The 11,140-nt window shown below is 33.0% G+C and overlaps 2 protein-coding genes across 2 annotated transcripts in view; both read left to right on the top strand.

Moving 5' to 3' along the window:
• The window catches only part of LOC139808251 (uncharacterized), a 2,256-nt gene extending 798 nt beyond the window's left edge, over nucleotides 1-1,458 (top strand). The window contains exons 2-4 of the mRNA XM_071770033.1: nucleotides 101-257; nucleotides 488-631; nucleotides 711-1,458. Of these exons, the coding sequence (XP_071626134.1) occupies nucleotides 101-257; nucleotides 488-631; nucleotides 711-1,105 (696 nt within the window). The 3' untranslated portion in view covers nucleotides 1,106-1,458. The remainder of the gene's footprint in view (nucleotides 1-100; nucleotides 258-487; nucleotides 632-710) is intronic.
• A 5,937-nt stretch (nucleotides 1,459-7,395) lies between these two features.
• Nucleotides 7,396-9,693, top strand: LOC139808261 (endoplasmic reticulum-Golgi intermediate compartment protein 2). The gene is made up of 6 exons (XM_071770044.1): nucleotides 7,396-7,615; nucleotides 7,680-7,837; nucleotides 7,963-8,335; nucleotides 8,439-8,689; nucleotides 8,767-9,027; nucleotides 9,106-9,693. Exons 2-6 carry the CDS (start codon nucleotides 7,735-7,737, stop codon nucleotides 9,291-9,293), a joined length of 1,176 nt encoding a protein of 391 aa, XP_071626145.1. The 5' UTR covers nucleotides 7,396-7,615; nucleotides 7,680-7,734; the 3' UTR covers nucleotides 9,294-9,693.
• The last annotated feature ends 1,447 nt before the right edge of the window (nucleotides 9,694-11,140 follow it).

Below are 11,140 nucleotides of genomic sequence, written 5' to 3'. Positions count from 1 at the left end.
ATCGTAATCATAATGCAGACAGAAATAAAAATTTATGATTACAGAATGCACGATAAATTACGTAAATGAATTAAATAAATGACGTTACTGCATTTTCCAGGATCATTTTACTCCTGATCAGTATGAACAAAATAGAATAGACGGATTAAGAAAACTGAAATGCAATGCTGTTCCATCTATATTCAAATATAGATGTGAAGAGTCACAAAACAGAGATTCGCTAATTGGTAACATGGGAAGTGATACACCATGCATGGGTAAATGTTTTATTTTAATGCATGTATGTGCACTTTTAAATGAATGTACCCTGATAGTAAAAGATGTGGTGACAAAATTTGGATAAAATTGTGAATGCTGCAATTATTGTCCAATATTTGCCCAGTTTTCCTATCTGGTTACATAATATATCTAAAGATAATATTGAATGAAAGTACAATATTAATGCTGTATATATATATAAATGTATTATGCACTGCAAATTTTCCAGATGATGGGCCATCTTCAACTAATAATGATCCTTCTACAGAATCGCACATTATACCGGATGCATCATCTTCAACTAATAATGATCCTTCTACAGAATCGCACATTATACCCGATGCACCATGTTCTGTAGATTTCTCAAGAACAAGTAAAATAATTAATTTTTAATCAACTCTCAGTATCTTAATATTGTAATGTATTTTTAATTGCTTTAAATGTTATTATAGAATTGCCACGTCCAATACCAGAACATTCGATTGACATTGAGAAACAGGAATTACTTGGAAAAATACAATTACTACGTAAGAAAAACTACAAGGTTAAAGCGAAAATAAAGCAACAAGAAGAAGATCAATCTTTATATAAACTTAGTGGAGCAGTTGTACGAACGGTTATAAATAGGCATCGCATACGATGCGAAACGTGCAAATCGGCTTTATTGAAATCTACTTCGTGTGATATTTCTCGTGTACAGGTTCTCACTGATCTAAGCAATTACTCTCGACCAGACACTTTTGACAAAAATTCAGGGCTAATATTTTGTAGCGAATTGGTTTATTGTTTTTTACAAAATGCAGAGTTCATATTTCGAAAACGTGAAGAAGAATTCTGTCAGGTGTAGTTACATTCTCTGAAATGTTAGAAACGTTGCTGCCGCTTTGTATTAAATACAAATTTCCACCGTGCCATTCTGTTGGAAAGCATATCTTGAAAGCATATCTTTTTTCACGCATTCATTTCATCGTGCGTAAATTTAGCAATACAATAGTTCGTAATAAATCTTCGAAGTGTGGAAGCAAGAGATCGTTGGCATGAGAAATGCTGTAAACAAGTAATTACACTTGTGATAACATATAATGTGATAAACATTAAATATAAGTACAAATATATATATAAACATACCAAAGACACAACATAAGTACAAAGATACAATATAATTTATATGTGATTCAAAATAAAATTATAAAATTTCAAGACTTTTTTATTTCATTATCCTGAATATCATACAGAGTGCATTAAAAATATAATAATTACTGCGTTTCAATATTCACTGCAAATAAATATATACCACAAAACAAATTTATAATACATTTATATATGTTACGTATACTATAAATGTTCCATATTGGCAGTGAGCGAAAAAACGGTTTACATGTCTCGTTCAAATTTTTCGCGCCCTTTTAGTACCAACATGTCCGACTTTTGCGCTACTCTTATAATCTAGAGCTCTATAGTGAAATTGTTTTTAAGTCATCTAATAGCCACTAGAGTCGTTGCGATCGATGTTCGCGCGGTGGCAAGGGATGCCGGAGGCCGGGGGGGATATCTGTCATATGAAATTTGGCGGAGTGGTTTTGTGACAACTTCGTAGTCTCGACATTATGGGTTCGAATCTCCGTGCCCTTAATTTTTTTTTTAAATTCTTTCACAATAATAATGTGATAAATAATAATGCTTTAAATAATTAAAGACTACAAATTAATAAAATATGTATAAATATAAATATAAATAAAATAAATATATAAAAATAAATATAAATATAAAATAAATACGAGTTTTTATTCTAAAAATTAAGAACAAATAAAAATATTTTTTATATGTGTATTTTTATCCTTTTTTTTTATTTTTGTGGGCATTCCAGGTTGTCAATTCAAGGTAAGTATAACGAATAAAAATCAACTCTTTAATTTTATCTCCTTTTATTTTATTTTTAAAATTCTTGCAGGTATTTTAGTTTTTAAAATCAAGTACATACGAGAGAAAATATAAATCAATCCTTCAATTTTTGCCATTTTATTTTATTTTTACAGGTATTCCAAAGTTGAAATGGACAGTGTTTGGCTGCATGCAAGAAAGTATTGCAAGGTAAGAAAGATGATATTATTGAGTAAGAAGGATATTATTGAGTTAGGGTCAAAGCACGTAATATTGCGTAGCGATATATGACTGTCATATAATTGACTAATGAATAAGGTGCTTACGTTTCGCTTACGTAAGCACCTTATTCATTAGTCAATTTGGATAATTTTTTTCTTCGATGTAACTCTCGATGAAGTACTTGATTCTTACACCTTCACGTTTCCCTGTAAAGAACATGCATCTGAAATCCTGTCCTATGCAATAGTTTACTATATACGACTAAGAATGAGGCAAAACGCTCACCAGGAAAATTTAAAACTGAAAAAAAATTTGTTGTTAAGAAAAAATTATCCAAATTGACTAATGAATAAGGTGCTTACGTAAGCGAAACGTAAGCACCTTATTCATTAGTCAATTATATGACAGTCATATATCGCTACGCAATATTACGTGCTTTGACCCTAACTCAATAATATCCTTCTTACTCAATAATATCATCTTTCTTACCTTGCAATACTTTCTTGCATGCAGCCAAACACTGTCCATTTCAACTTTGGAATACCTGTAAAAAATAAAATAAAATGGCAAAAATTGAAGGATTGATTTATATTTTCTCTCGTATGTACTTGATTTTAAAAACTAAAATACCTGCAAGAATTTTAAAAATAAAATAAAAGGAGATAAAATTAAAGAGTTGATTTTTATTCGTTATACTTACCTTGAATTGACAACCTGGAATGCCCACAAAAATAAAAAAAAGGATAAAAATACACATATAAAAAATATTTTTATTTGTTCTTAATTTTTAGAATAAAAACTCGTATTTATTTTATATTTATATTATTTTTTATATATTTATTTTTATTTATATTTATATTTATACATATTTTATTAATTTGTAGTCTTTAATTATTTAAAGCATTATTATTTATCACATTATTATTGTGAAAGAATTTAAAAAAAAAATTAACGGCACGGAGATTCGAACCCATAATGTCGAGACTACGAAGTTGTCACAAAACCACTCCGCCAAATTTCATATGACAGATATCCCCCCCGGTCTCCGGCGTCCCTCGCCACCGCGCGAACATCGATCGCAACGACTCTAGTGGCTATTAGATGACTTAAAAACAACTTCACTAAGCGACCTATCCCCACCATTGAAGTTTCCAGACCTGTATGTAAGACCGTGCTTTGGGGACCTAAACAAATTTAGCCCCCCCAAGTGGATTATTGATATATTTTTTTTTACCAATCGTTTGGTGGTTGATTGGTAGTATTTGGTACCGTATTCAAAACGTTCGGTAGTTTCTCGTTTTTCTAGGAAATCAAAAACAAATTTTTGATCTTCTTTTAGCCCCCCCACTTTGACTGTGGTAGTTTTTTTTTTTTTAATCGATTGGCGATTGATTGGCAATGTTTGGTACCGCATTAAAAACTTTTGGTGGTTGCGCGTTTCTTTAGAAAATCGAAAAAACAAATTTTTGATCTTCTTTTAGCCCCCCCACTTTGACTGTGGTAGTTTTTTTTTTTTTTAATCGATTGGCGATTGATTGGCAATGTTTGGGTACCGCATTGAAACCTTTTGGTAGTTTCGCGTTTTAAAAAGAAAGAATTAATTGTCAACAAATTTTTAACCTTCTTTAGCGCCTACACTTTGACTGTTGGGAATTTTAAATTCTTTTTTTACCAATCGTTTAGTGGTTGATTGGTAATGTTAAGAGCTGTAAGTTATTGAAAATTTTATTTTAACATTCCAGTTATGTATAGTGACGATTGCACACATTCACTAATGCTGCGTTCCCACTACACGCGTCGCGCGTCGCGTCACGACGCCGCGTCATGAGTTATCCAATCAAAACGTTTCATTTTATGACGTCATTTCCGACGCAAGATCTTGTCGGAAATGACGTCATAAAATGAAACGTTTTGATTGGATAACTCATGACGCGGCGTCGTGACGCAACGCGCGACGCGTGTAGTGGGAACGCAGCATAATAGCGTCTTCCCGAACGCACCTATTGTGGGCATTCAGGAGCGCATACGTATGTACACGCACTAGGCTCTGGGGTCACATGCGCATGCTCTAGGGCTTAAGCAGGGCGCACACACTTCTGCACAACGCATAATGCGTAAGCATAAGAAAATTGATTGGTCTATTTCCTTATGCACATGCATATGGACCAATCAATTCTCTTATGCTTATGTTTATGCGCTATGCATGTTCGTCTGGATTGACCTTAAAGGTAAAAGCACATAAAATTGCAGGAGCCATGAGCAAAATGCAGAAACCATATGCGCATGCGCGATGGTATCTGTTAGGCCGGTATTCATAATCAGATCTTATTTCAAGACCGTCTTAAGTAATATCTTAAGATGCTAATACGGCTCTGTGATTGGTTAATGACATCTTAAGATTGTACTTAAAATGGTCTTAAATATAAGAACCGACTATGAATACCGGCCATAGAGCTCTTCAGATACCATAGCGCATGCGCATATGGCTTCTGCATTCGTGCTCATGGCTCCTGCAATTTTATGTGCTTCTACCTTAAGACCGCTGGACCAATGAGCATCTTATGTAAATCAATATAGCGACTTTATGCTGGATGCTCATTGGTCCAGCGGTCTTATGCTATGCTTATGCAGCCTATGCAATTTTGTGTGCGATGGCCTTTAAGGTCAATCCAGACAAACTTGCATAGCGCATAAACATAAGCATGAGAGAATTGATTGGTCCATATGCATGTGCATAAGAAAATAGACCAATCCGTTTCTTTATGCATATGGTTATTCACCTATGCAAGTTTGTCTGGATAGACCTTAAAGCGGGGAACACACACTTCTGCACAACGCATAATGCGTAAGTATAAGAAAATTGATTGGTCTATACACATGTGCATAAGGAAATAGACCAATCAATTTTCTTATGCTTACGCATTATGCGTTGTGCAGAAGTATGTGCGCCCCGCTTAAGCCCTAGAGCATGCGCATGTGACCCCAGAGTCCAGAGCTTAGTGCGTGTACATACGTATGCGCTCTTGAATACCCACAATGTGTGCAATCGTCACTATACATAACTGGAATGTTAAAATAAAATTTTCAATAACTTACAGCTCTTAACATTACCAATCAACCACTAAACAATTAATAAAAAAAGAATTTAAAATTCTCAACAGTCAGTGTGTAGGCGCTAAAGAAGGTTAAAAATTTGTTGACAATTAATTTTTTCTTTTTAAAACGCAAAACTACCAAAAGGTTTCAATGCGGTACCAAACATTGCCAATCAATCGCCAATCGATTAAAAAAAAAAAAAAAACTACCACAGTCAAAGTGGGGGGGCTAAGAGAAGATCAAAAATTTGTTTTTTCGATTTTCTAAAGAAACGCGCAACCACCAAAAGTTTTTAATGCGGTACCAAACATTGCCAATCAATCGCCAATCGATTAAAAAAAAAAAAAAACTACCACAGTCAAAGTGGGGGGGCTAAAAGAAGATCAAAAATTTGTTTTTGATTTCCTAGAAAAACGAGAAACTACCGAACGTTTTGAATACGGTACCAAATACTACCAATCAACCACCAAACAATTGGTAAAAAAAAATATATCAATAATCTACTTGGGGGGGCTAAATTTGTTAGCTCCGGTAACTTAGCCGGTCAACTTCGACTTTATTAATTTTCATATTTTTTTATCGTTTGTTGGTCGTTTGTTGGTGATTGTTGGCCTAATTACAACGTTTGTTGGTTCTTAATTTTTTTTTAAATTTGAAAAAAAAAATTAGCATTAAGTTAGCCGGAAAAATTTTATTTTTAATTTCAAAAAAGCCTAATCGATGCGTAATCGTTTGCTGATGATTGTTGATTTAATTTTAGCGTTTGTTGGTTTATTATTAGTCTTAAAAACGAAAAAAAAACGAAAAATTATCTCACATATTAAAGTAATCGAAGATTGGCAGATAATTTGTAAGAATAGTTCTTGCTAAGAAGTGGAATATATAGACCTGAGATACATATAGTACTTATTTATTGTAAAAGACATGAACATTAGGATCTATATGAAAATTGTATGAAATAATAAGGTTCTTAAAAAAAAATGACGTTTTGTTACTTCAAACAAATCTATAATTTTTACAGTAAAACACTTTCCACAAGTGAGAAACGGAAGCATACATTGGAGAAGTAGGTTTTTTTTCAAGAAAATTCTACTAGGAAACGTATATTCACGTATGAATACGAGAATTCTCTTCAATTTTATGTAAATTCAATCAGGTTGAAGCTTATATTCTTATAAAATAATATATATTCTTAATGATCACATAAATAATCTTTATTTATAAAAATACAACTTATTTAAATTTCAGTTCTTTAAACGCAAACATAATGCGCATATCATGAAACACTGTATCATGTTTTTAAGTGATCACATTTAGGTATGTATGATATACTTTATTCTATCATTTTTTTTAGCACATATGGTAAGTTTGACATTTATTTTATACGTACTTTGACAATTAGGCGTCTTGAATGAAGAGTTCATGGGAAGAAAATGATAAATTCATAATTAATCCATTTTAAGCACAATTTTATGTTTAAAAGTAGAACTTATAAACTTATACACCATGTTTCTTGATCTTTTCGCGATTTTCTGCCGATGTTAAGGTCCGTATTCATATGGCAGTTTTTATAGATGTTAGCCTTAAATTGATAGAAATAAAGCTTAAGTCGTAGGCAAATAAACCAATCTTCGATTACTTTAATATTTGAGATAATTTTTCGTTTTTTTTCGTTTTTAAGACTAATAATAAACCAACAAACGCTAAAATTAGACCAACAATCATCAGCATACGATTACGCATCGATTAGGCTTTTTTGAAATTAAAAATAAAATTTTTCCGGCTAACTTAATGCTAATTTTTCTTTTTAAATTTAAAAAAAAATTAAGAACCAACAAACGTTGTAATTAAGCCAACAATCACCAACAAACGACCAACAAACGATAAAAAAATATGAAAATTAATAAAGTCGAAGTTGACCGGCTAAGTTACCGGAGCTAAATTTGTTTAGGTGCTTTGGGGGGCATTGGTTAGAGTCCCGTATGTTTCGTATTTCTTATTTCTTGTAGACGAGACATGTCAAGATGTATGTACATACATAATACCCACGTCAAAATATGTATAAAGTGTTAATTACTACGCTGTACTACGCTCTTTTATTTAATTAACAATAATATTTAGATGCGTGGTGAATATGGTGATAAATACAGTGCTAAAGGTAAATACCGGACCTGTACTTAACTCTGGATTTGTTTCTAAACACATTAAAATGCTTGTTATAGGTTAGTCGTAATATTGTTAAATAATTTATTGAATATCTGTGCGTGAGTTGTAAAAATGTTGAGGCGACGACATGTCAATGTTAAAACAGTCAAGGAACTGGACGCGTTCCCGAAAGTTCCTGAGTTATATGTTAACAAAACTGCGGTTGGGGGAACATGTAAGTTAACAGATTTATTAGTACAATATTTATATTAAAATAATGTTTAATATGTATATGTTGTACTTATCCGTGCTCCTGTCTGCTCATCCTGACCGATTATTAATAATCTGGTTTTGTTTCAGTTTCTATTTTTACAATTCTCATTATCGCATATTTGGTAATAGCTGAAACGAGCTATTATCTTGACAGCAGATTGCAATTCAAATTCGAGCCAGACACCGAAATCGATGCAAAACTGCAAATCAATATTGATGTAACGGTGGCAATGCCGTGCAGTCGTATCGGTGCTGATGTTTTAGACTCTACGAATCAGCATATGATAGATTTTGATTCTTTGAAGGAAGAGGATACATGGTGGGAATTAACGTCAGAACAAAGGGCACATTTCGAAGCTTTGAAGCATATGAATTCATATTTGAGAGAGGAGTATCATGCCATTCATGAATTGCTTTGGAAATCCAATCAGGTTACTCTTTACAGCGAGATGCCAAAGCGGTATGTGCAAACTACCATTTATTTACGATTCTACGATATTTGTTGAAAAGTGTGCAGATATGCATTAGTTGCTTGCGCATACATAATCTCTTATATCGTTTAGATCATACGAACCGGATTACGCACCAAATGCCTGTCGTGTTCATGGTAGTCTGAATGTCAATAAAGTGGCGGGCAACTTTCATATAACTGCGGGTAAATCATTGTCTGTGCCACATGGCCATATACATATTTCTGCATTTATGACAGATCGGGATTATAACTTTACTCACAGAATCAATAAATTTTCTTTTGGCGGACCTAGTCCAGGCATTGTGCATCCCCTTGAAGGCGATGAGAAGATCGCAGACAACAGTAAGTTTGCTTTTATCATTAAATACTGGGAACAAGTTGGCATAATTTTTCACATATTTAATGGATGTTTCTTTCAGATATGATGCTTTATCAGTATTTCGTCGAGGTTGTCCCTACAGATATCAGAACATTATTAAGCACTTCTAAGACATACCAATATAGTGTCAAAGATCATCAGAGACCAATCGATCATCATAAAGGATCTCATGGAATACCTGGAATTTTTTTCAAGTACGATATGAGCGCACTTAAGATCAAAGTGACTCAGGAACGCGATACAATTTTTCAGTTTTTAGTGAAATTGTGTGCTACTGTTGGTGGTATTTTTGTTACAAGCGGTAAGTACTTGCAAACAATCAATTTTTCAGTAAATAATAATAATGCAAAGAGTTATACTGAATTATCTAAATTTGCAGGATTGATTAAGAATGTTGTACAAAGCTTCTGGTATATTGTAAGCTGCAAATTTTTAAATTTGGAGAAGAAAGCAGATAATTATGGATTATCTGTCCCATCACATTCGACAAATTATCGGCCTCCTAATACTATAAATTTACTTGATATTACAGCGCCTCAAAGTATTGATATCATGCAGCCTCAATAAAATTTTATATTATGTTTTATTATACAGAAGTTCATAATTATAGCGTAAATTTGTGAATATATATCGTAATATGAATATATGAGTAATATTTATGATAAGAAGTGATTAAATAATAATTAATGACACATTGATACATTTAATGATACAAGCCTTTATTATATGTAAATATAAATATACAAATGTTCTAAGAATGTGTATGAACAGTTTTGTTACAAGAATGTGCTTAACATACGAAATTGCAATTATGGGTGTGCTTATAGCGTGCGCATTGTACTTAAATATTGAATCATGGATATGTACACGCGTATCTTTGATGGCATAATAGCCACAGTTTTGCGTTCATATTATAGATATTATAGTGAAAGAGAATTTAGAATAAATAAAGCTTTTAAAATTGCAATGCTTCGAGTTTCAATTTATGTAATTTTTTTCCAATTTTTAATATTGTAAAACAAAATTTTTGTTAATTATTAAAAGAATTTAGTGTGATTATGAGTAATTGATAAAGGTAATATCAGTGATGAAATTATCTGTTGTCAGTAAGGGCATGACATACTTTATTGACTATAGGCAACATTGGTCGCTTGTCTATTATCACCGGAAATAAGTTGGCAATGCAAGTTCATATTTTTTAATTTACTATAGCTCAAACGATTGCTCCCTAATTGCTCCCTCAGAATCGACGATTGCTCCCCTTTTAAGATTATTATTTTTCGAGATATTTAATAAAAACGAAAAATTTTTAATTTTTATTGAAAAACATATTTATAATAACTCTATGCAACTTTATAGGGCATAGAACGATTGCTCCTTCATTGCTCCTTATTGCTCCATCATAATTTTAATGATTTATTGCATTTTTATTGAAAAAATAACAAATTAATCATTTCACAAGGCCGCCTATTGTAACTATGGCTCGGCAGCGCATGCGCATGCTACCATAACTATGCGCATGCGCGATGGTATCTGTTAGGGTTGGTTTATAATAGCCGTAACCGTTGATTTAAGCCGTAATCTTTAAGAAATTGACCAATCACAGTCGATTATTCTCCTCACATTCGACTGTAATTGGTCAATTTCTTAAAGATTACGGCTTAAATCAACGGTTACGGCTATTATAAATCAACCCTTAGAGCTTTTACGGATACCATAGCGCATGCGCGTATGGCTTCTGCTTTCTGCTCATGGCTCCTGCAATTTTATGTGCTTCCATCTTAACTATTTCTCGCTTCGCTCTATTGGGATTTTTAATCGCTCCATTCGTATAATTAATTTTGTATGATATTTTAGCAGAGAACTGTTTATTTTCTTGGAAAAATACATTTCTCACAGTCTTCTGCAAGTATATCCAACATAAAACGATTGCTCCTTAATTGCCCACCTGTCAGCATTGTGCATGAGCCCTTATTGACGTTAGGCTTAGTTTCCACGCGTCGCGTCATCTGTCGTTAAGGGCTCAGTCACAATGAGAGGAATAAGGAATAAGATAAAGGAATAAGGAATAAGGGAATGTCGCATCTCACTTCAGTACACGTACATTAAAGTGAGATGCAATATGCCTTATTCCTAATTCCTTTATCGTATTCCTTATTCCTCTCATTGTGACTGAGCCTTATAGGGGCGCAACACAATACAAGCAATAGAAATAGGGAATAGGAACAGAATGCATTGATACACGGCTTCCGATAGGTTGAAAATTTATTGCTTTGTGTTTTGCATTATGTTTACGCCTGAACGGTATCAACCAATCAAAATTTTTTATGAGTGCGTTTCACTTAACGTCCGCAACGTTCTTAAAGGCCCTTGCACGTAACAAAGTTTTAGTCATAATCGTAAGGCTGTAAACA

This window comes from Temnothorax longispinosus, chromosome 2, assembly GCF_030848805.1.
Source record: "Temnothorax longispinosus isolate EJ_2023e chromosome 2, Tlon_JGU_v1, whole genome shotgun sequence".
NCBI classification, from domain to species: Eukaryota; Metazoa; Arthropoda; class Insecta; order Hymenoptera; family Formicidae; genus Temnothorax; species Temnothorax longispinosus.
Note: the sequence above shows the minus strand (reverse complement) of the source record. Positions and strands in the feature narration are given on the sequence as shown.